This window comes from Canis lupus, chromosome 23, assembly GCF_011100685.1.
Source record: "Canis lupus familiaris isolate Mischka breed German Shepherd chromosome 23, alternate assembly UU_Cfam_GSD_1.0, whole genome shotgun sequence".
Classification (NCBI taxonomy): Eukaryota; Metazoa; Chordata; class Mammalia; order Carnivora; family Canidae; genus Canis; species Canis lupus.
This window is the reverse complement of record NC_049244.1, coordinates 34999005-35025024: the sequence shown is the minus strand read 5'-3', so window position 1 is coordinate 35025024 and position 26020 is coordinate 34999005. Positions and strand designations below refer to the sequence as shown.

At 35.9% G+C, this 26020-nt stretch overlaps 1 protein-coding gene across 1 annotated transcript in view; it reads right to left on the bottom strand.

Moving 5' to 3' along the window:
* Nucleotides 1–26020, bottom strand: part of ARMC8 (armadillo repeat containing 8) — a 111199-nt gene that overhangs the window by 26090 nt on the left and 59089 nt on the right. The window contains exons 8-14 of the mRNA XM_038571002.1: nt 25505–25580; nt 25321–25411; nt 23634–23694; nt 21515–21715; nt 18335–18430; nt 1875–1957; nt 1491–1572 (exon numbers count right to left, since the gene is read on the bottom strand). Coding sequence (XP_038426930.1) covers nt 1491–1572; nt 1875–1957; nt 18335–18430; nt 21515–21715; nt 23634–23694; nt 25321–25411; nt 25505–25580 — 690 coding nt within the window. The remainder of the gene's footprint in view (nt 1–1490; nt 1573–1874; nt 1958–18334; nt 18431–21514; nt 21716–23633; nt 23695–25320; nt 25412–25504; nt 25581–26020) is intronic.

Here is a 26020-nt window from a genome sequence, read left to right as displayed (position 1 = left end):
TCCCTGGCTATAAAACAGGGATGATGGTATTGTTGTGAGAATTAATATATGAAAAGATTTTAGAACAGTAACTGGCACACAGTAATAGCTATACAAGTTTTTAAAAAGCTAATTTATTGTCATAATTGTCGTTATCATCAAGGACATAGTAGGTACATAGCAAACTAATTGCCATGGACTCACGCAACATAGCATAATGACAAATGTTAGTCACCATTAGCTATTATCAGAACCTGGTGTTTCTAGATTCTAAGAGTGAAGACTTGATAAAAACCACCTCGCTTATATGCAATATCCACTTCAACTGAATCCTTTTGCATTTGGGATCAGATCAGATTGATGATCCCTAAAGGAATCTTAGAAGCTCTTGTTATACAAACTGGAAGTGGATCATCACAAAAACCTTCAGAGTTAAATATATTATTTATAATGCTTTCTTCATCTAAATCAAGTCTGAAATTCCCTAGAATAAGCAAGAATTACAAAATAAAAATAGTTGTCTTAAGATATTGCATTTTAACTCTCCTGTGAACTGTTAGCTAGTTGATGAAGATCAAATCTATATGCTTTGCATCCTGATCTCTGTGTCTGCCACAACTCCCAGTGAGATCAATAATCCTTCCCTTGCCACACCTTTCCTTTACCCCTCAGGTACATACCCTACCCATTTTTTAAAGCCATCCTCATTCCAGAAGCCTCCTTGAAGCCCTTCCAGGCAGAAGTCACTCTATCCTCCTTTGAATATCCACAGTCTTTGTTTGTGACCTCTCCTAGGAGCCTTATTGCTGTCCACTATTCAAGTTCTTTGTGCAGCTATACCAATCTCCTTTTCTAGCAACAAATTTAAGCTTCTTAAAGGACTACTTTATCTATGGTCTAATTTATCCTGGCCCTTATCAACTGAAAGGCTCTGCACAAAAAGGGTGATATCATTAGCAGCAACCTACAGCCTCATCTAAGTTTTGATTCAGATTTATTTGACCCACACCACTTTTTTTTTTTTTTTTTGGCCCTGAAGGAAAGACATAAGACCAAAGAAGTTATTTCGGTGTAAAGACATACGAGATGACACTGTGGTAAAAAAAAAAAAAAAAAAAAAAAAAATTCTAGGGATTGCCAAAAGGTTAAGAAGAGGTTATACCTCTAAATGACTGATTCTTTTCCTTTTTTATAACTAAAAACTACAAAGACTGTGGATGAAATCTAAAGTTTAATACCAAACACACAGGGAGATCAGATAAGTTAACTCAAGTTTTACTGACTAAAAGAAAACTGGGCAACTGCTTCCCTGTCACACTTGAGATGCTTGACCTTGGAAACACGTTCTGTAGATCTAAAGATGCTTTAGAACGTCAGATCTGAGGAGACAATATTCAAAATCCTTCACACAAAACCCAGCCATACTGCTGGACCTGGGAGTGCTGTTAGCTACCTTGGCTCACTATAAAGGCTTTGTGGGAATTGGTGCTACTTGCTGCTTTTCTTCTTACCTTCATTAAAGGTTTCCACACAGCATGATCCTGGAAACTGGTTCGAAGCTGCTGCACAGATCTAGATAAACTGTGCAAACATCTACAAAGAATAATCAAAATTAGCTTCAAAAGAAGCCAAAACTTTTACTTTTCAAAGACACTGCTTGGCATTTCAATAAATACTAATAAGCACTTCAAGTATATCTATAGACATTGTTAATTCAACTACTTCAGGGCTTCATGGGCTTTTCAGGCTAGCTTCCCTGGTAAGTGATGTAAGAATTCACCTGAGAATACTTTCGAGTAACATTTGGATTCTGCGCTTACTTGCTGAAGGTCCGGAAAGGAAACAGGTTAAACACACGGCAAAGGGTTTTTATTCAGACCATTTAAAGCTCATACCTGACGGCAGCTAACCGCACCTTGACACTAGACTCAGACAAGCCAGTCACAATTCGGTCCATCATATTTTCAGTCTCAATGATCTGGAGAAAAAGGTTAATGCTGCATAAATAACAACACGAAGAGGACAAATTTCACTGCTTGTAAATGCAAGTATGTTAATATCCATTAGAAGTTAATGTTTTTAACAAGAGTTTTTACCTCCGGAACCATCATTTTGTGGTGGGGGCAGGCAGCTCATCAGAAAGGAAGGCCTACCCACTAAGGACCTGCCAGACTGAATGACGGGCATGAAGGGCAGATTATGTTTCTTTATTTTTAAAAATACTTGAAACAACTATATGGCACAAATATTGCAGAGGTATTGCATAAACAGTATTGAGACAAAGCAAAAGATACAATTGAATCATCATTGGCAGGTTCCTGCCAGAGTGAGATTCTAGGAAAATCATAGTCCACACTCAGCTCCTTATGAAATCTGTGGGTTTCTGACAGAGCCACCCTGTGGCTACTTTCTTACTAAGCAAATGGAAACTAAGCTAAATATTTAGAAAAGTAACCCCTGCCATCTTTTTACTGTAACACTAAGTCCTGTTAGATATAATCACTACAATCAAAAAGTTTAATTTAAAAACAAGGTAGCCTACAATTTTCCTTCATTAAGCAATGTACAGATACAAAATAAAAACTGTGTGGAAGAAATTAAACTTAACTTGTGCGGTCCTATGGAAAAACCACATATTAGAAAAAAATACTGATACAATCACAACCAAAATATTAACAAAAACAACTAACATTGGTTAAGTACATCTACGTGCTGGGCATTGTGCTAATAAGCATATTACATTATCTGATTTAACCCTTTTGCAGGCATTATTATTACTCTCATCAGTGAAGGTTCTACATGATACAGAGCTTGCCTGGGATCACAAAGCAGAGAGGAACCCAGGCACAATCTCACTCCAGGGTCCTGATGCTTAGTCATGCCTGTAATATGGCCCTGGTTAGAGAAGTATGCCTGTGTTCACAAGGTAGGTGCCAACATGAGTGACATGTTAATGGGAGTCATTACTCACACCTGGAAAGCACGTGGCTGGGAGAACACATGGGAAGATCACCTGGGGAGCTTAAAAAAAAAAAAAAATCTCAGGTCAATTAAATCAGACTGTGGAATGGGGCTCCAGCACCCGTATTTTTTTTTTTTTTTTTAAAGCTCCTCAGGTAGAATCCAGTATGCAATCATGGCTGAGGATCCCTGGACCTAGACTAAAATGACAGGAGTTAGAAGGCTGACTTCAGAACAGAAGAGGGTGGGAAATCTTCAGATGTTCAAGCCAAATGGGAAGAGAAAACACAGTGTTGATGGGGAGAATAATATCAACTATTAAGAACGTGGAGCCATGCTTTAGCTAAAGGGTAGGAATGGTCATTTTTATTTAGTGATTTGCAGGTTCCAAATTGACATAAGAAAACTTCCATATTGACTCCTCTCCCCAGACCAAACCTAAATCTCACCCTTAACTTTATGTTTTTCACCTTGTCTTCATGGTCTTCTAGTTTCTCAGCTCCTGGTTACCTACTCTACCGTATGCTTTTGCGCAGACACTCTACTTAGTAGACAGATTCCCCATTTCACTGTCCTCCCACCACACATCACTGCTTCAGATCTCAAACCACTGATACTACCATGGAAGTCACCAAACTTGGCAGCCTGGTCTCAGCTTATGCTATCCCACTTGGTGGGACCATCACTGCTGCTCCACCAACCCTGCACTCATCCTCAGGAGAGTCCCGTTATCTCCTAGGATGGTTACTTCGTTCTTCAAATTCTTCCCACCTCCTCATGCCTGAAGTCTCTCTGTGCCGCCTCATTTTTGCAGGGGCCTTGCTTTCTTCCTGGGACACAAGTTGTCTCAACTTTCTTCTTCTCCTTACTAATATGTCTCCATATTTCTCTTCTTTACTCCTTGTTGAAGTTTCATACTTCAAGCTCAAAGCCCTTCTGCTTTTATTGAGAAACTATTTTCCGTACCTCTTTCTTGCATCTTTATTCTGCCCAACCCCCTGGGTCCTTCTCTGCCTGCCCCAATGCCCACTTCCACCTCAACTTAAAAGAATGCCCAAATTTAACCTTTTTAAGCTATAGTCCTCTCACCCCTCCCTTCCTTAAATGGATGCATGTCCCAAGGCTCTGCTCATCTCTCACTCTACACAAATGACAATGCTGGGAGTTCAAAATCAGCTTGATACTCCCTAATCTAAAATTCTTTATTCCAAGAATAAAGTGGTGGTGGGGGCGGGGGGTGGGGAATGGAGCTGAGAAATGCTATTAGACTGACTCTGGGTGCTTAAGAAACATGGGCATGGGCAATAATTTAAAGAGGCTTCTGGATAATGTTTACCTGCCACATCCAACCAAAGATGTAAATCTGCCAAGGGATAGGACAAGTGTAGCACTCAGCAGGCATACAGATTTGCTCTATAATCCTGACCAATCACTTGATCTCCCTAGGCCTTCAGTACAATGAGGGGATAAAGCAATGATTATTTTACCTCCAGTCATTTGCAATCAGCATGTAAATAAACACGTTAGTTTATCAGGTTGTTCAGAAGTGACATGAGAAGGTAGGGTAGAAGAGACAAGATAGTACAGGTCTAGTTAGACAAGGGGTCAAACCAGGGAGCAGGCAGACGAGTCTAAGGGCAAATAGGGCACAGCTCCTATTTACGTGCCCACATTTACTTAGTCAGCAACTATCTGAGTGCCCACTGAATGCTCAACATGGTTTTAAAACTTGAAGATACAATGGCAAGGGAGAGAAAGCCCTTGTTCCTACCAAACTTACAATGAAGGATTGGCAAGTGCAACGAACTACTGAATGAGTGCTATGGCACTTGAATCTACATCAGCAAAAGTACTTTAGGAATGACAAGGGCTACAGGGCTTCAGGTAGACAGAGTGAATTAAGTGTCTACAAAAGGTAAGTGGGAAAAACCCCCAATCTCAGAATGGCTGGGAAATGGTCATTAATGACCATACCAGAGAATACTGAGGCTTAGGCCAACAGACAAGGGGGAACTATGTTAGCAGCTAATCATCATAACATCAGAGCAGAGCTTCATGCTTTAAGTTTCCTAGGGTGTGGAGGCTGGTATTTTGGAGCTGGAGAATAGCTATAAAATGACTGGTAAGCCTTTCCCCTGAGTTAGGATATAAAACAGGAGGACTATTTGGAGGTATTTTCTCTTTCAGGCACAAGGTGATCTTCTTAGGTTACAGTCTATCAAAATGTCTGCAAGTAGGAAGCCTGATTTGTAACCAAACTTGTTGTGGAGGGACATTAGTAACTCTGCTAGGTTCTGGTAGGCCCACTACTTGAATGCCTGGCCCACCTTCTCCAAGATACCAGTCTGGGAGCAAGAGGGTGAAAATAATGCAAAAATCAGAATGAGAACCTAGGATTCCAATCCAAAAAGGTATCACGAGAGGCTATGTGAATGAGCAACACGATCTAACTGTGGCTTTATAATCTTGAGGGTATTCACACCATCGGTGCAGGGATAAAAGCGGTATAGTGAATATACTGACAAAATAAAGATAAAAATGTGATTACAAGGCAGAGAAAGGTTTGTGATCACATTCAGAGAAAAACTGTTCAGGTCAGCTGGGAAGGAGTTGGCGGTGGCTGCTGCCATAAGGTCTAACAGAAACTTTTCAGACCTGGGTTGGAAGGCCAAGCACAGTAACACACGTTCTTCATAGTGCCTTTCAACAACCCCAGTACTGTGCTACAAAGCCTTGATAATGATAGAGAGCCAAGTCCAAGATCCTGCAAAGGATCTTAGGTCTTTCTAGAATATAAGAGCAATGCCAAGTGAAGCTTGAGGTTGTTCTGCCTAATGGTTCTAGTTGTAGATTCCTCAGCCACAGTTCAGCAAATATGCCCTGTAGCATAGCTTGTTGAATTTGCTTTAAAGGAGGAGGGAAGGAGAGAAAGAGGGAGGAAGGGCCCTCTGTTACATAGACACTGTGCCTGGCCAGGAATGTAAGTGGTAGACTGAATCTTCAGAGTGTAGGTGCCATTTCTTTTTCTCTGCTCTTCTAGGGGGCCTAGGCTGTAAATTTACTACAGAATTAAATCACATAAAAATGCTACATCATAAACTGACCAAGTTTTAGGTCAATGGACCAGATTCCATGCTACCTCTCTGCTGGTGTTTTAGTCCTCATGACTACTAAGCTTTTTTCTCTGGTATTATAGTTCCTACAGGGGTAGATAAGGATCTGAAGCCCCTGCAATTCAGATGAACTCTATAGCCTGTGAGAGAAAAGGGCAATCAGCCTAGAGGGTCATGGGGGAAAATGCAGAACCCAGATAATCCTAAAGTTCATGGCACAAATGGGAATGTTAATAAGATGAAAATGGCCTTGGCTTACAAGGGAATTCCCTAGCCCTCCATGAGTTCTAGTGGACTCATACTTTAGTTGTGGCCAAGTCATATACCATCTGTTCCTCAGAGAATATGAAGAACTGGAAGAGTCAGAGTTAAAAACAAAACCCAACTACTCCTTCCAGCATGACCCAGGATGAAGCATTTTCCAGGTACTAGCAACTTTAGATTGGACCTTGAACTGTGATCAAAACAGGTCAAGCAGAGGATGTAAAAACCAGGCAGATTCTTAGCGGTGTCAAGAAACTTCTCAGATGATTCAAAGTGAGTGGGCTTGGAGTCAAGGGAGTTGGAGGGTAAAGTGGGCATTTTCTTAACATCCACGATTTATACTAATGTGCACAATGGCCAAGCAAATATAATTTAATTCCAGGTAGGTTTTGTGAAAAGTTCCCAGAAAGTCTTAACAAGAGAGAACTGGCTAGAAAGAGTGAAAACTTGGAATCGAACTTCGTAAGTCAGAAGAGGCAGATTTAAGATCTAAGTGGATAAGGCAGCAAATCCAGAAAGTCTAGTTAATATAGCAGGGGCTAAGCAGCCAAGCAGGATGCAGAACAAGGAGGTCAGGAACAAAGAATAGGTCTGGCAAGGAAAAAGATCTATAATGGACATTGAACCTGTTGGTATGGATGGCGACCCTTTCGACTCATAAGTGTCAATGCAGACAAGTCCCACGATACACACGAGACTTTCTGACCAGGGGCCACCTATTTAAGGTCCAGCCCCTCATACAACTTATCTTTTTTTTTTTTTTTTTTTTCTAAGCAGATGAGCCCTATGAACACAAGGTCTGATGTCAGTAGAGTGGAGAGACTGGTTTTAGAAACAGGGTAGAGGCTGGGGAGGAAGGAAAGGGGTTATGAGGTAACAAGGTAGATACCAGAGTAAGATAAGCATGCACAACCAGCTTATTTGGTAGCCTGAGTAGAATCATTAGGGGTGTGGGGAGGGATCCACTCCTAAAAATGGAAAACCAAACTTTCCTTAGGTTTTAGGAAGTGACCATTCTGATTTTGCCACAAAATACTTAACTGAAAGACATGATGCCATGCATATCATGGAAACGCACTTAGTATTTATAATTCCTAAGTACATCCTTATACCAATCTTTTACTAAAATAGAAAAGCAGAACACACACACCCCAATAGCACTTGGCCTTCCACGAATCAAGCAAGGGGCAGCTGCAATGCTTGCTCCTATTCATTTGGGAACCCGATTCTCCTATTGCATTCTTCTCAGTGCCACTGATGGCAGCAGACAACTATCTGGAGGAATTAAATACATGTATGGTTAAGTTTTTAATTGAATAATGTTAAATTTTGAAGGAGTTTTAGAAATAAATTTATTCAACTTCTTTAGTTCATCAATGAGGTCTCTGAAATTCAGAAAGATTAAGTCACTGGTCAAGGTTGTCTATGCAAATTAGGACAGTGCTAGGGCTCCACTGGGTTTTCTTTTTTAAAGATTTTATTTATTTATTCATGAGAGAAAGAGAGAGAGAGACAGAGACAGAGAGAGAGGCAGAGACACACGCAGAGGGAGAAGCAGGCGCCGCACGGGGAGCCTGATGTGGGACTCGATCCCAATACTCCAGGATCACACCCTGGGCTGAAGGCAGGCACTAAATCGCTGAGCCACCCAGGCGTCCCTCCACTAGGTTTTCTTACTTCTAGTGTAAGGTCCATTTCACTTGCTGTGAAAAGGATGAGATTTTTGCTTAGCCTTAGTAACTAAACTGAGATCTAACTTGGAAAACTGGGGAAAAAGCAATTTAAAAGTTATCAGAACCAAAAAAAAAAAAAAGTTATTAGTGCTGTGGAAACTACAGCCTATATATATATATATACTGACATCCTAGGCCAATAAAAATTAGCATACTATAAGGCCCCCAAGAGAGAAAATAACAAATCAATGATTCAGCTTAGGGTGGGAGTAAAAATGCCAAAGGTTGGAAAAGATGGAAGCCAATGAAGAAAAAGTAACCTAAGGAAATATTGTGAAGAAAACCCACAAGAGTTCCACTGACGTTTCATTCAATTCCCTAATGATTTGATCTCCATTCTAGAATCAGCATCCAGCTTCCGCAGATACTAACTAAATGGAACTAATATTCTACTGTTTTCAGTCATTAGCCCCATCTGTTCTGAATGAGAACTGTAGGGATCCCTGGGTGGCACAGCGGTTTGGCGCCTGCCTTTGGCCCAGGGCGCGATCCTGGAGACCTGGGATCGAATCCCACATCGGGCTCCTGATGCATGGAGCCTGCTTCTCTCTCTGCCTGTGTCTCTGCCCCTCTCTCTCTCTCTCTCTCTGTGACTATCATAAAATAAAAAAAAAAAAAAAAAAAAATTGAATGAGAACTGTAGGCTTTCCTACCCACAGTGTATTCCATACAATACCTTTGTCACTGTTCCAATGTAAGATTTTCTGACATTTTCCTCAAGCAAATAGCTTTAAAATAAAGGGTAGTTTTTACCAAAGGCTCTTTTTTCTAAATGATACACAACTTCTCTTAAGACAAATCACTGATCAACACATTATATTCCTGAGTCTCAAGTAAACATCTCACAAAGTATGTCTTCCCTTCTCTCAATCTTCTATTGCTATCCACTCCCACATTCATACCAAATTTCTCAAATTCCATGATCATGGGACACACAGGTGGGGAGGAAATAGTTATCTTATCTCAGCTAGAGAAGTGAACAAAACATTCTAGTAAGACATGATCTACAGGACCTCCTTTTAGTCCTTTCTCTTGAAGGCACTTAACTAAATCAACATCTAATCCCTCTTGCAGGCCTAATAGGAATGGCATCACATTTAGGAGTGGAGGACAAAGAAGGGAGAATTCTTATGGTGGACCTATTCTTAGGCTTCTAGATTTCATTAAGTCTCTTTAAGTGTTAGGAGAAATACTCAAAGTTCTAAACTTTTCTACACTTCGGAAAGAAGTGGGAGCGTTCTCTTGGCCCAACATCTCTTTCTCCTAAAACCAAACACATCATGTCAGAAATACTTATAAAGTGTAAACATAGATCAACACTTTATCAAAAAATATTTCTCTACATATATATATATAGATATATATGTTTATATATATATGTTCAATTTTTAAAGCTCAAACATCAGCTTAATGGCAGAACGGAACATAAATAGTTAATTCTCTTCTTTCATTTTAGCACATAAGTAAAACCATTAAAAATTACTTCAAATAACAGAACTAGAAACCTCCTCTTCACCTTGTACTGTTTTCCAGGGATCTGAATGATGCACTGCTCCAGGAGCTGTGCAATACAATGGCCCTGCTCAGCCTCTACTCATCTATACACACATCCATGCATCCAATATTCTTAATGATCCTACAGGTTGGCAGGCTGAATTTTCATGTCCAGACGTACACAGTTTACTCAGTTAATACAAGCATAGCAGCTACTATTTGCCAGATAATGCTTCTATGGAGTTTACATTCTACTTACAAACAACATAGTCTGACAAGAGAGAACTATTAAAAGAACATACAAGGATTTAAAAATCTTGCCTTAATTTAAAATCTATTCCATAAGGAAGCTATCTACAAAATAAAATGCTGACACAGCACCTCTATTTTGTCATTGATTCTGGATGCTTCTAGTACATTAGTTTATAATGTGACCACATCTATACTGTGCCCTTAGAAAAACATTTCCAATTGATGTAGGAGAACAGAGATACAAAGATCCTTCATTTTGTGGGTCAAAACTCGTGGAACTGATTTTAATATTTTGGAAGGAAAAGGTGAGAATGCTTTCAAGTAAACTCTTGAGATGAGACTATTATATAAGAGATGGATTCTTCTAGATTCACTCATAATAGGCTATTTTAATTATAGCTATACCTTAATCAGATTATGGAAAAACTAGCTCTCAATGTAGACATCACCTTTTATTGCACACAAGGCCCTGGAATTACTACATAGCATTTTAGTGTTTCATCCCCTTAACTACTTTAAATTGTGAGCTCCTACAAGGTACACAACCAGTCTTCATTCTTGGGCATATAGGAGGAGGTATGTATCATAACTGCCAGATGTATAAATGTGAATATTAAAGCACCTCACTACTTACTTTGTATCAAAAACTATGTGAGAAAATAGACACATCTTCTGAAATCTGATGCTTTGCAACCAGCTAATAACAGTCATTAGGTTCTCAAAAATTCATAGCATTTTCTTTTTCAACTACTCTATCACACATTGTCCTTTGAATTTTCTTGTCATTTCATATCATAATTTGGCTCTGGTTATGGTATTTAACTTTATATGAGTAAAGCAACAGTTAACAGCACAGACTTTGTGGAGTCAGACACTGGGATATGATGTAGTTTCTGTCTCTTATTATCTGGGTGGTCTTGGTCAAACTGCTTATTTCTTGATCTGCAATAGCTATCGCACAGGGTTATATGAGGTTAGGGGAGATAATGTGCTAATGCCTAGCACAGAGTCTGGCACATAGGAAGTGCTCAATAAATGTCAGCAGTTATATTAAAATTAGGTTTCCTAAACAAATTATCTCTTGATGTAAGTATCTGAGTTATATAATTTTTCTATGACTCCTTACCACATAACCCAATGCTTCGTATATCACAAAGGCTGAATAGATGTTTGCTTAATACACAAACTGGATCTTTATTTTTCTCTTTGGCATGATGAAAAATCTTATTCAGGCAACTTTGCTAACCAATACTTAGAACCTAATGTTTCCTACCATAACCCAATGTATAGCTATTATCCAATTTGTCTGGGGCCCATTATATGACAAAATCAGTCAAACAAGGGAATCAGCATGTAGAAAAGTATCCAGTGACAATTTCAGATCATCAACACTTGATAATGCCTCTCTTTCAAGAAGTTAGACAATTGCTCTCCCCCCTAACCTCAGCTTTGGCATGTCCCCATTTCTTTCTATAGTTCATTATAAAAAGGCAAACAGGAAGCATAGTTTTCATCAAAACTGGTATCATAGTCACTTATATTTAGCTATACATTACTAGCACAGGGTGGGCAAACCTGTATTTTAGACTTTGTGGCATATGATTGTGTCGCCAACTATTCAATCTCCCATTATAGTGCAAAACAGCCATAGGCAACACATAGACAAATCAACACGGCTATATTCCAATAAAACTTTATCAATTATATTTTAATAAAGTTGACAAAAAGTAGAGAAACCTTTATGGACACAAATTTGAATTTACTTTTCAAATGTCAGGAAATATTCCTTTGATTTTTTTCCCCACCAACGATATAAAAATGCAAAAACCATTCTAAGCTAGCAGGTTATAGAATTACTACATAGGTATTTAGTACCTACAGGGTATAGTTTGTCAAGCCCTGTGCTAGCATTTATAACCATGGGGAAAATTGCAGCAGCAATGGTCCTGGTTCCTCACCACAAACTCAATTTTCTCAAAATCTACTACTCCACAAATATTATAGCATCCAAAACATTTCATTCATTTCCAGACAGAACATTCTAAAAACCCAACTCAGTCACTAATTTTAGTTCTACAGATCTAATAAAGATCATATTTTTAACCCATCTCTTGGTTTATATCTTAGATTATAAACAAAATAATCAACATTTACTTCACATTTTAAGAATAAGAATTATAATTCAATGGTTTATGCAACCACAACACAAATAATATTCAATGTTGTCTCCATTTGATGCAACTCTGAAATAAAAATTCATTACTTGATTTTATAAATATCTCTATTAAGTATATAGCATTAGCACGCCCAGGTTTGCTTCTTGCAGTATGTTGAAGGCCAACGGTTTCAATACTGTGGGCAAGTGGCAAAACCTGGTATGGTCATGGTTAACTCTTTAAAAATACTTACCATTGTGAAAGAATGTTGCAGAGTTCACTTAAAATTCTTTGGTAGATTACCCTTAAGAAGATAACTAACAATTTAACCATAGATTAAGTCAGGGAATTCAGAATTCTGCATGAATTTGTTATTATTCAGTAGCAAAGCCAAGTCTTGAAGGATGCTACTTCTGTGGTACTGTCGAAAACCTTCAAAATGTTCAAGGCATTTGTTTCAAAATGCAGACTAAGGCTCAGAAATAATTCCTTCCATCTGCCTGGTTTCATGGCAGAGACAAATACAGAATTTTGACACTGTGCCTTTTAAATGACCATTAAAATTACTGAGCTTTGCAAAAATATAAATTCGTGATATAATTATATTGTTACCCAGAAAACCAACTAGTAATAAAATCAAGCTATAACCAATGATAAAAATGTTCAAAAGTGAAATGCTTCAATAAGTTTTTCACAGCAGAAAGATATTAGAAAAAACTAACCTATATTTATAAATATATTTTAAAATCTTGCAACTTTAAAAATATCAAAGAATTTATATTTGTTCAAAATTTGAAGATATATATATTTGAGATATGATTTTATACCAATGATGATCCTTTGGAAAAATGACATCTAAGGCAACTATGGACAGTAGTACTTAGATAACCAAAGTCAGGTAAAACTTGGCCTCTTCACTTTTCTGAAGACATCTATTACCTAGGATTTTAACCAATTATTGATTTATATTGTAATATTCTACTTAACTCCAAGAAAAATAAAATTGTATTTGGTGCTTTGGAGAACAAGCTATAGCTATAGCATCAAGGAGTTTTGAAAACCAGTATTTTAAATATATTTTAAAATATAAGAATAAAAAGACATCTTATCTTTAATGAGAGAGAAACTAAAGAATGGTCCTATGGTTCTGAACCATAAATATTTTTACTAGAATGAATACAGTTTTGGAAATTTACAGCATAAACATCATTATCTTTGTTGCAAACTTTAAAAAAAAAATTATGACCCAATGCTGTTCAGCTCTTCTAATACACTTAAAAATATGTATTTATTTTTAATCTTCCAATGAAGTCATTTAAGATATTCTAACAAATGCTTCCATTTATGAAGCACCTACAGGCATCACGCTAAATATTTAAAATACATTAGATCTTGTCCTCACAATGACCCTGCAGACATAACTTCCTTTGCTAGGAAAAAGAGGGTAGAAGACAAATTCTCCTTTTCTGTTTTCCTTTTCTTATTTTTCTCTATCTTTTAAAAAAACAACCCACTGTTCAGTTGGGAAAAGCAAAAAACATCTTGCTACTATCTTCACATTTATCATAAAACTTCTGTGGCTGGATGAGGATTTTTTTTTTTGCCCCTAAAAGGAACAAAAACTTAAGATTTTATGTTTTCAATTCTTGAAAATATAAAAAGCATTTAGGAAACCTTAAAAATAACAAAAATATTAAATTATTAGTTTCTAAATTGATTCAAGGATAGCTATATATTGATATCACCTCATCCACTTTCACTGGTTCACAGTAATTCCTTGAGCCCCTAAGCGAATTCTTCTGGCCATTTCTTAGTTTTCTCTGACTTATTGAGGTTTTAGTATAAATGCTGAATCTTAAGGCTGTGTTTTACTGCTGTTTATCTAATCTCTGTTTTCCCCTTTCCTCCACCCATTGGACAATGTTTATACAATGTAGGAAATTCAATCTATGTAGAAACAAATTACTGATCTTAAAAATCTGACATTTATTAATATGGGATATTTTATACAGATGTATATTACTTTAAGAATAGGTTGATTCCTAAGAGTCAAGCTAATTCCTATAAACCAAATCATACCTACAGGAAAAAAAAATTGGTCCAGATTCACACTTGTGAATGCTATATATTTTTAAAATTCATATACATTTAGACAGGAAAAAAAAAAACCCTAAGAAATAATGGTAAAAATTACTTCAAAATTAAACAACTACCATACCATAAAACATGTTCTCTTTGATCTATATCAAAGTGAGAAGACACACTCAGAAGGATTGTCTGCCTTTTGAAAAATGGGAGTTTCTTGTGTTTTCTCTATGTTAAATGCTAAATATAGTGAAACCCCTTGCCTATATGATCAGATATAGATTTCCTGTATTTTATAGCTCATCTCTTCACATACCTGTGTAACTGCTAGTAAAGTTATGAACGTTCTTAATGCAGAAAGGCCCATATATAATTAGACTATGGGTGCTTAATAATGCAATTTTGCAATATGGTTCACTCATCCATTTGTCCATTCATTTTCTTCACCCACTCATTCTTCAAATATGTATTACATGCCAACTATGCACCCAATAGAGTTATAAATGCTGGGAATACAGTGATGAACAAACAAAAAAATCCCTGCCCTCATGGAGCTTACATTCTAGTTCCTCAAAAGGGATCTGTGGCTAAAATATTAAGTATTCAAAATCCAAGAGGAAAACTTTTTGAAAGGGTCTATTAGATACTTCAAAGAAGCAAAGGCTACAATAGTACTACATTTAACATTTGTAATGTATCTTATTTTTATCAAAAATAAAAATCACATCATGTTAGGTTTATTAATTTCCTTGAATTTTAATTTATATTTACTACTTCTAATTTTCTCACACTTTGTTACTGATAAATTCTACTGTTCCCTGAAGAGAATAAACGTGAAACAATCCTTTTAATTTTCCAACCTGATGATCAATAGGTATCAATCAAGTGATGGTCTTCAGAAGAGCAATTTTTTGTTATAAAGGAATTGACTTCACAATTACAGAACTGTTTGCCACTGCTGCCTCTGAAAGACTTAACCAATGACTGGAGTTTTGACTGGGTATGCCAGTATTTGAAATAATTTGTTAGGTATCTTAATTTCTTTCTTTTTTACTGTCCCATTAACTGAAAATATGGTTCTTAGTCAGCATTAATATGTGGTAAAGGCCATCATTAGAAACTAGACTTTGCCCATGGCAGAGATTACAGCTAATCTTTACCTGGCTGTACTTACAGTGTACTTACTGCTAATGTGCTCTGGACCTTTCTTCCACTGAGCTCTCAATTGCTGCCTCTGTCATTGCTTTCTCTGACCAAAATCCTTGAATTATTCTGAATTCAATATGGCCAGGCAACATCTGTTGTCAAGCTCAGGGGTCCTTCATCTTTTCTTGGGCTTCTCCCTCTTAACGTCATAGCCAAGAGTAATGTTTTCCATTCTCACCTGCAGAACTTTTCCACCCTCCTTCACTTTCTAACAGGAAACTGTGAGAAACTGTGAAATTTGTAAGTATGCCACAAAGTGATAAAGGATGCAAAGCCAGGAATCAGGATACCAACTTTGCTCTGCACAGAATACAGAAAGATCTAAATGTATTACGGAAATGCCACTCTGTGTATGGTTTCTGTATTTCCATTTTTATATTTATTCAACAAATGTTACGAGTGCTTATTAGGTCCTAAGGACGGTTATACCATTGGTTTCTTTTAGTGGGAATCCACCAACACTGCTCCAATGTAAGAGTGGTAAATTTCTGATCTATAGGTCATGTTCAGTCATTAGTTCAATTTCTTCTACCCCAGAGAGAAGGATCAAGAAATGGAATCACAGCAGGCCTTTAAAAATCTTTAGAAGCAATACGATAGACTACGTCAATGAAGAGAGAAGGCCTGTATCTTTCTCCTTTATTGGTGTGTATACCTGTCTCTACCTCTTTGCTCTAGTTTTTCTCTTCCTTCTGTCTCATTTCTTTAACTGGCCATTATAGGGCAATGGGATATACAGGTTATCTCCTGTATTTACTGAATAACATTCCCATTTTCAATTTAAAAGGGAGACCAAATTAACACTTCATATTTTTATCCTAAAACAAAGTCTTTTTGCTGCTTTTATTTGGAGGGGTGGGAAAAAAAACTCTACAGTCCTTGAAATTCCTTTCACCGTCTCTACTCATTAGCTCAGTGAACTGAAATTTCATCTCAGCAGGCATAAATATTGTATTAAAAAATAAAACAATAATAAACATTGTACTTCAAGAATCTACACAAAAAAGGAATACAATCAAAGTTTATAAGGCATTAAGTGTAAAAGGTAAATAAATGTTTCATGGAGAAAGTAAATAAAAAACTATCCAGATATAATTTCAACAAAAAAATAGAATAGAAATAAATGCATTCAAAGGAAGAGTAATCATTTTATCATTTTTATACACCAAAAATAAGGATTCTCCACTCCTAAGAACCATTTTCATGCAGATTTTATCACAATATTATTTTATATTTTCCATTTTACAATTTCTCTCTTCAGTAATTGCTATAAACTGTAAATTACTCAAACACTTAATTTCCCAGGATTAAATATCTTCCTAAAAACTCTATATAATCCCCATTACATAAGAACGTCACAGTATCTTATCTTTACCACACAAAAAAACTATAATAATTATAACTTATTCTTTATTTGTCATCTTTCTACAGAAATTATCAGGATTTAGCCTTACCAGGAAATTATACACATTATGAATACAAGTTTTAATAGACTACTGATCAGACTATTATGTTGCAAGTATTTCTAGAACATGATATCACAAATTAAGTCATTAATTCAAAAACAATAGTTTATTAACAAAAAAAGTACAAAGAAGTACAAATGGACATCCTATTTCCCCCCATTATGGTCCATCTATCTATCTCCCTTTCAGTCCATGGCACAGCCTTTTGGAGCTAAAAGAATAGGTAAAATACTTCTCTTTCCAATGGGCCTGATAACCATCCAAAACCAAATCATTATGTATTTAAGTTATACAGTCCATGTCAAATTTTTAAAAAATGTTTTATCTATATGAGTCGCCATAAAAGCCTCTTCCCTTGCAATAGACCATGTACCTAAACTGAGTGAAACATATCAGCATCAACATCCAGAAATCATGCTTATACACAGGGAATGTCAGATCATTAGTATGTTTGCCTTGAAGTAACAGATTACAAATGAAAGCTCAGAAGTGTCAAAAAGGATTTTCATAGATATTTACTTAACACTTCAAGTCAAAAACATCTTGTTAACTGAATTAAATTGAGGTACATGGAAAACATTCAGTTTAGCTGAGTTTTTTGCACTGATTTTTAAATCAAAGCTACTCACACATCTAATCTATTATCTCAGTTTTCTTCAATAATGGCTCCTTTTCAATTTATTTCAATAAACCTACAGTTTTTTCATACTTCTCTCTCTATAAGCCCGAAGTACTTCTCTGAATCATGGTAAATTACCAATACTTCTGGATTTTCCTCACAGGGCTATAGATGGAAGATATAAATTGCCATGTTTCAGTAAATAATGCCCAATTTGCTCTTTCTTCTACAATTCATCAAGACCGAACATGTGGATTAATTTACTGAGGTTCCTAAAAGCCATGTGTAAAATTTATTAGATGATATATTTTTTTGAGTGGTAAACACCAGCCATTTGGGGTTTGTGGAGGCAGCCACATCAGAACTTACCACTCTATTTTAGTCCCTGCTTAGAACTATTCTATAAAGAACATGAGTTCAGTGTTAGACTAGGCTGTAGTAACATAAGGTGCTAGACAAGTGATACATTTTTTGGGAACTGGAAAATTCAGATGACCACTCACTAAACATAAAATCATTATTCCACAAAGATTTTATTCACATCAAACTTGCACAGAGCAAAAAAAAAATCAAAACATAACTAAGCCACATATCAAAGAACAATATACAATAAAGGTTTGAATTTCTCAATGGCATTGGAAAGTATTTTCATAAATAACATTTACAATTCTAGTGTTAGATCTTTCAAGGTGTCTGAAGCTTCACAGTGCTAGAATTGATTTTTATCAGAACACATGCAAAAATGTGCAACATAATAATTCATATTAATGACAGAAAAAAGCACGCCAGTTATTTTTCATTCCAGCACGGCCATGCCACTCTATATTCTAAAAACAAACAACCCCCCAAATCCGGGTCCCATTCATTCTTCAATTATGCCTTTAGTCACTCTGTTTTATTATATTCAAACAGTCACTGTTAGTGCTCTTCACCACGACTTTCAGGTTGACGTCACTCCCTGCCTGCTGGCTGTCAGGACTGGGGGACGCCCCTCTCCCAGACTCACCTTCTTCCGGATGTCTTCATCATTTGCTCCTAGAGAGGCATAGAGCTTGAATGCAGCCTGGCGGAGTTCATGAGCATGTTTTAAGTCATGATCAAGCTATGGGAGGGAAAAAAAGGTATACTGCAACTCAGTCCACAGATCTAATTTCCAATAAAATTGAGTTAAAAATTTTTTTAAAAAATTAACTATTAAGATATTAGTGCTCTCACTGAATCGCTGCTTATTTTTGGGTTCTGTTCACATATGACTAAGACCTTGCTGTGTTTGCATCAGCATGATCTGGAATGCATGCGGTCTGCTTCTGTCTAAAAGTGAACGCCACAACATTTGACACTGGTGCATGAAAAGTATTTGTGAGTATTTGACCCTTAAAAATTCAATGTTCTTAGATGGTAGCTTTAGCGGCCCTGCTTGCTTCCACCAGCTCTTTGAAATGCTGTCCTCAAACAGCAGGTCTGTCTAGCCACAGGCTACAGCTGATAACATGAATACCGCTGTAACAGGGTCCCTAGGAGGTTTTCTTAACACTAAGAGCAGTGTTAGGCCAATTTCAGCATTTAACGAGATTTTAGAAAGAGGAAAACCTTTGTGAAAATTCTTAATAAACAATAGACCATGGTAATCATTACTATGTTATCTATTACAATTATCTGAGGCTTATGTTCAGAGGTTACTTACTGGTATGAAACAATTAATGCTATCTTTCCATATGCATAATTGGCTAGGTTATCAGTTCTTCTGTATATCTAATTATCACTAAACTACCTCAAAAATGAAATAGAAGCATATTCTCATGACATTTTCAATGACTAAATACAAATCAGTAAATGTATAAGGCATATATTAATAATGTAAATAATTCTGTAAGTAATTCATTGGAATGACTACCACTCCAAATGAGGTGCCTTGGAAAGGTTCCCTTTTATGCAATGATGTTAAATATTGTTTACAACATTCTGAGACTCTTTTGAAACTTCCTAAAGAGCTAAATGGCATATTAGCTAGAAGGCCCTAAATTCATCAACTAAGAGTTTTATTAATTGTCACTGTAGTGTGTGAAAATGGGGAAATAAATTCAGCTAGGTAACATCATTTATGGTAACAAATAACAACAACAGGGGTGCCTGGGTGGCTCAGTCAGTTAAGTATCTGCCTTTGGCTCAGGTCATGATCTGGGGCTCTGGGATTGAGGCCCACATCTGGCTCCCTGTTCACTGGGGAGTCTGCTTCTCCCTCTCCTTCTGCCTCTCCCCTCTCATGCTCCCTTTCCTTCTCTCTCTCTCAAAGTATTCAAACAAACAAACAAAAAAACTCAAAAAACAACAGTAGTTTCAAAAATATTTTGATCACAGCAGGCACTGCCAGATTATGGGAGGAACTCCAATATCCAACATTCATTTTGATGTATAAGTTCTAAAATATCTATATCCTTAAAGTCTTACATACTTTCTAGTCATAGTCATAACATACATTAGAATACAGATTTGGATTAAATATATAATGAAAGTCACACATTTATGACTATGTAAGAATTTCTCACAATGGGTCTAGTATCAGTATTTTTATGGTCAGAAACCATTATATAATCAAGCATCAAAAATAAAGATGATAAAACAAATATTCAGGTATGGTATAAAAGATCATTTAAAAAATTATTATTATTCTAGTTTTACTGTGATGAAAATAAAATTGGGAAAAACCCCAACATAGGGATAATTTTCTATACACTAGTTAAATGATTTACACAGGGCAGCCCAGGTGGCTCAGCGGTTTAGCGCCGCCTTCAGCCCAGGGTGTGATCCTGGAGACCTGGGATTGAGTCCCACGTCAGGCTCCCTGCATGGAGCCTGCTTCTCACTCTGCCTGTGTCTGTTCCTCTCTCTCTCTCTCTCATGAATAAATAAATCTTTAAAAATGAATGAATGAATGAATGAATGAATGAATGATTTACACAGGTATAAGCTACAAGTTCTTATGTTTTCTCACTCTCCTGTCCATCAAAGTGTCCTATTTGCCTTGCTAGAATGGTCAACTGAGGGTGTATATGAGGCCAGTTAGGACTTGCTCATGTATCTTTACACCAGTGACATACTGTGTCAATGTGTGCAAGTGGCCAGAGGGAAAACAGACTAGGTAGCTGGTTCAAAGTAATCTATTACCTATACTGGAAGAACAATACTACTGAAGGAAGAACAGGCATTAATTTTAATATATAGTATACATTACTAACACCAGTAACAGTGAAGGTTACTTTGGGCCCTTTCTAAGAAAAAAGGTAAATCATTAAGAGTTCCTTTTATTTTCAGTGTTAAAAGCCAAATGAACAGTTGCCTGCCAAATGAAGTTTTTGGGAACTCAGGGACATGGGAGAGGTCAAAAGGAAAGTTAAAAAAAAAAAATTACCATTGGGACCACTGGCATTAAAAATATAGTCACGTTCATGAAACAGTACCACTTACTAATTAGAAGGCAATGCTCTCTCTACCATGACCTCCTTAAATAAACTTTCTCTAATTGAATATTGTTCTCTTACGCTTAGAGAACTGGATATGACTAACAGGCAGAGAAGAATAAAATCAAAAGAAATATCTAACTAGTCTAAGGAACTTACAGTTTGAGAAAAAGTTTGAGAAAAGCAGTTTGGTTCTTGATGCTCTCAAACTAGAGGTTATATAGTACTTTAGTGGACACTAGCAGGCCCAAAGCACAGTATAAAACTGAAGCAAGGAAAGAGAAGAAGACAAAAGTTAGAAAATATAGCGAAAGAAAAAGACAGTGGTGGAAAGTCAAATAAGGCCACTCACGAGAAGATTACCCTTAACCTAAAGAATGAGAATATAGCAAGAGAGGATTCTGGGAACTTCAACAGGATTAGATGATATTGCTATAATGTCAATACCCAGCTTAGAGACCCCACTATTTTTGGATCTTAGTTGGGAATTAGGGATATAATTTTCTTCCTTCCTGATTACCTGCTTAGTGAAAAATCTCTGATAATTACGTGAAACAAACTGGATTCAAAAACCTATAAAACATCATCTATGTTATCAAACAGAAAAGATTCCTTCATTTAAAAGGGCTCTGAACTCTAATTTTATTGGTTCAAAGTTGTGAGCAGTAAGAAAAAAAAATCTTAAAAAATTCCTTGCTTGAGCTGCTGAAAAGGAAAACAGAACATACCCTTTTAATATCAGTGATGGCACTCACTGAGCTGGGATACTTGAAATAATCAGCAAGCATGGCAATGAGGTGATCAGTTATGCTAGCGATTCTCTGTAGCTCAACATCTGGTTCAATCAGATAGGCGAGTGTCTCAGCTCCTTCAACTCTCTCCTCTAGTAATCTCTCCTTACTGCACATTCGAACCAAACAAGGCAGTGTCTGGAAGGTAGTGAAATTTATTATTTGCTTTGTGGTAAAGGCAAAAGGTTGATGGAGAGCATATAGTGACTCAGTCAACTCAATGGTTTTTACTGGCAGGCATGTTAGAGATCAAATGTTTGAATAAAGACTTTCAGAGAATGAAAGGTTTTTTGGAATGTAAAAACAAAGTTCAGTGTATATTAATCATTTGTGCTGGCACACTAAACCCTAAATCATACAATCAAAGCACATTAATACAAATCATTAGGCTTTTATCACGGATAAAATTGAAACTTTATTGTATAACCTTATTAAAGACATTTAAGAATTCCCTAATAAATCATGTCTGACGCTTCTGCCCCATCTATGTATTTATTTACTTAAAAGACATCCAGCAGTTTAATCAGGAACAACTGTGCCATAGAAAAAGTATGCTATCTTTTCCTTAGTGAATAATATGACTGAGATGAATTTTATTTTTGGTGGGTGATCAATACCTACAGTTGCAAAATCAAAATACCACAAAAAATTTAGTGATCTTATCATTACTCAGATTCCATGAGTTTCCCTATAATGCGAGTGAAATGCATCAATTGTAATTCCTAGGTTTTCCAAATTACTCCCTGTAAGGACTATATCTACTAGCCCAATTTTACTTTGAGGTCCTTCAAAAATCCTGGTGCTGGTCTTGGTAATTTATCTACATTAGGTACTCAATATAAAAAAAAAAAAATCCCATGTATTTACTATTTCAAAGGCTGATGAACCCACATTAAAAGGATAACACAAAGATGGAAACTGAAATGTTATAATTATAGGAAGTCTTTCTCAACACCGTAGTCAACTGTGCTTTGCTCTTTTCTAAGTTCCTATTATATCTTTATCATAAAGTTTAGCACTTTATTGTTCACTATTGATTTTCTATCAGGCTAGTGCAGGCTTTATAATACAACCCTAGGCTTCCAAGAGGAAAAACCTATTATTCTTATTTTTTTTGAACAGTTACTAACATTTACTAATACCACAAATCCATGGATTGTTGAGTGTAATGCTCACAACTAGTACGTGAAGAAGATGCCATTAACCTAGTTTACCAATTAGGGAGAAGAGGAGGGGTACAGCAGTTGAGTAAATAAACCAAGGTTACTTGCATGGAATCCTTAGAACTCTACACAATGTTGCTTACTAAGGGGGGAAGGGTCCTCAGATCTCATTAAATTAATTGACTTGCTTCACCAAAGACTATTAGCAAGTATTCGTCTTAAATGTTCTTTTATCCTTGGGTTCATTTTGTACACTGATAATGAGAGATCTCAGGTTCATAAAATGATATATAGTCAATGTATTTACATTTATTTTGTTTTAGAAGAGTAAGGGATGTGCCCAAAGTTACCAAGCCAGTCAGTGGTGAAATTCAGGTCTTATAATTTTTAGGCCAGTCTCTTACCTGAGTTTCTCTATGTTCTAGTTGCTTCTGACATGTCACAATAAATATTGATGGCTTTCATGTGTTATTATCTTTTTCTTTCTCATTATGTCTTTTGATTATCTGCCATGAGGGTGATATAAAGTCTTTGTCTACAGAGCTAGTGAACTGCTTTCCTATAAAACTATGTTGCAAACTTAATGAAACTCAAGGATTAAAATATATTTTATATTTCACTTGAATTTTACATATTTTTACAACGTCTATATCTTCCTAATTTCCATAAAAATGAAAAAGGTGTGACAAGGAAAAAACTATTTCACTTTCACTCTTAAAACACATCTAAAACCAATTAATGTGTTAATAAAATATCATTTTATGCTATGCACACATACCATAGTTGTAAATGTATAAAAAGAAATAGAAAAAAAAGAAATGGGAATACCAAGATTTATATTCAACACTTACGACTTAGTGACTTTTACGTGTGTTCAGAGAGAATTAGCTCACCTTTAATACAATACAGTTGTCATCTGTCCGAATTGCTCCAGCTCTACACATGTAAGTTAAACTGGAATAAGATGGCAAAAAGTAAGTTTTTGCTTGTGTTTTAAAGCTTTAAAAGAAATATTCCTTGCCTTTAGGATTTTATGGGGCAAAAAAAGACAGCTACTCTTCATTTTGTGGGAGGTTTTTCACATTACCTTATATGAGGTTCTGCCAATTTACTACTCAAAAGCAACTAATGGATATATACAGACAATAAAGTCAGATATTTTTAAGAAATGCATACAAAATTGTTTTTTAAAAATAAAGGCTTAATGAGTGGATAAACTGAAGCCAATGTGCCAGGCACATTGGAGGCCCTTACACTTTTTTCTACACGTTTCTGTGTTAGAAAGTTTCCATAATAAAAAGGGAGAAAAAGTTAAAAATATAAAGTTAAAATATAAAATATAAAAATATAAAGTTCACAAAGTATCTAAGATTATATCAAGCTAAACTGGGATATTCTAACTCCAATAAGAGTAATATAAGTATCACAGAAGAAGCATCTAACATTTAACACTTAGAGATAGCCATAAGAAATTAATGATTCTTCAGAGTTTGCCAGCAGTGGCTTTGACAACCGGTCAATGATTTGGTTGTACTGAACTGAATAACAATTTGCCTTCACAATTATATCTGGCTTTGAACTAAGTAGCTACTGAACACTGAGCACTTTAGAAACTTAACGAATTTCCTTTTTGGATTAGATTTCTTTAGTAAGCTGGGCGGGCAGGGGGAGGGGAGCAGGGTGGTAGTACATCTAAAACACTCCATATTCTGGCTTCTACAGAAAGCTATTTTAAAAAAATCAATAAATTTTTTACTTAGATTATAGAGGACTGAATTGTTTATAGCTGTTATCACCTTAAGACTTGTTACCACATTTTTAAAAAACTGATTCCACAAGAGCATTTATCTTACTTAACAAAGTTTTTTTTTTTTTTAACAAAGGTTTTGAAGACAAAAAGCCAACTAGTATACAATATACTCATATAAAAAAATTCATTGTGCATGAGTAATTCACTGAAAATTCCCCATTCTTGCCAAAATACTAGAGAGGCACAAATTCTTAAATATTGGAACCATAAATTTAGCAAAGAACCTTACACAACAGGTGCTCAACCTATCAATGTATTCATATGACCTGAATGTTCATATGAGCTAGGACTTGTATTAATAAGAATTTATCTTATAAACGGTCATATCTCTATGAGAATTTTATGTTTTGTTTTTTCTAAACACGAGGAAGCCATATTCTCTGAAATTATGCGTTGGTTATCAGCTTCAACTAATTCTCACTCCATATTTTTGTATCTTTATATTTTCTCAATTCTTTGCATAAATTTGTTAGTTAAATCTAATTCTATATTATTTCAACTGAAACACAAAGAGAGTACATTGAGAATGTAATAAGGTAATTTTCTGTGGATAGCCTTAGCTGTTATATGAGTGCTGATGCTCTGAATGCTACTAATAGTACACTGAGTAAAAAACTCATGCCCATTTAAGAAAATGTGAGACAACCCATGACTTGCAAATTCCAAAATCCCAAAGATGAGGATTGGCAGTGAGCTGATTAGGCTGTCCAAAAATACTCTAACATATTGATAAAGCACAGTTGTTCTTCCCACATTGTCTTGACTTTTACCATTTTGCTGATGTCAGCTGCATCTCAATAGGCTTATCCCTCTGTAACATCTTCACAAAAATTTGTGGTAACAATTCTCCATCAACCAAAACTAAAAATAAAAGAAACAAGAATTAAAGAATTCTTTAAATCTACAAAGTTCATAAATTAAATCATGTAGGTGCCACTGAAAGTTCCAGCCTACCATTTACCAGGGTCATCGATACCTGGGGGTTTTCAAAAGCTAAAACTGAGAAGCATTTCAGTGCTTGCATTCGAACCTGTAACAATAAATAAACAAAAAATGCATTTATCTTGATTTTGCAAATATGAATTTTAAGGTCTCAGAATCTAAACTCTTCTGAAGAAACAATTGTTTAAATCTGCTTAAAATAGAAAGAAAGGCCTCAAGGGAACACCTGAATATCTGGAGTACAGTAAGTTAAACTTAATTATAAAATGTTAAAATTAATTTTGAAGTAAAAGAAAAGAAAAAACAGGAAGAAGCAGCAACTAAAATTTAATTATATAAATTCCTAATCAAATTTAAAAGAACAATGTACAAAATACAATGTTGGTAAGTCAAAGTGAGCTTAATAACACTTAATTACCAAGTACCTTTCAAGTGGGACATTTCTTCTCCCCAAACTACAAACAAGAGAACTGAAGACAAAAAAAGGAAAACAAGAAAAAAAGAAGGTGTACTCTTAAAGTTGTGTGA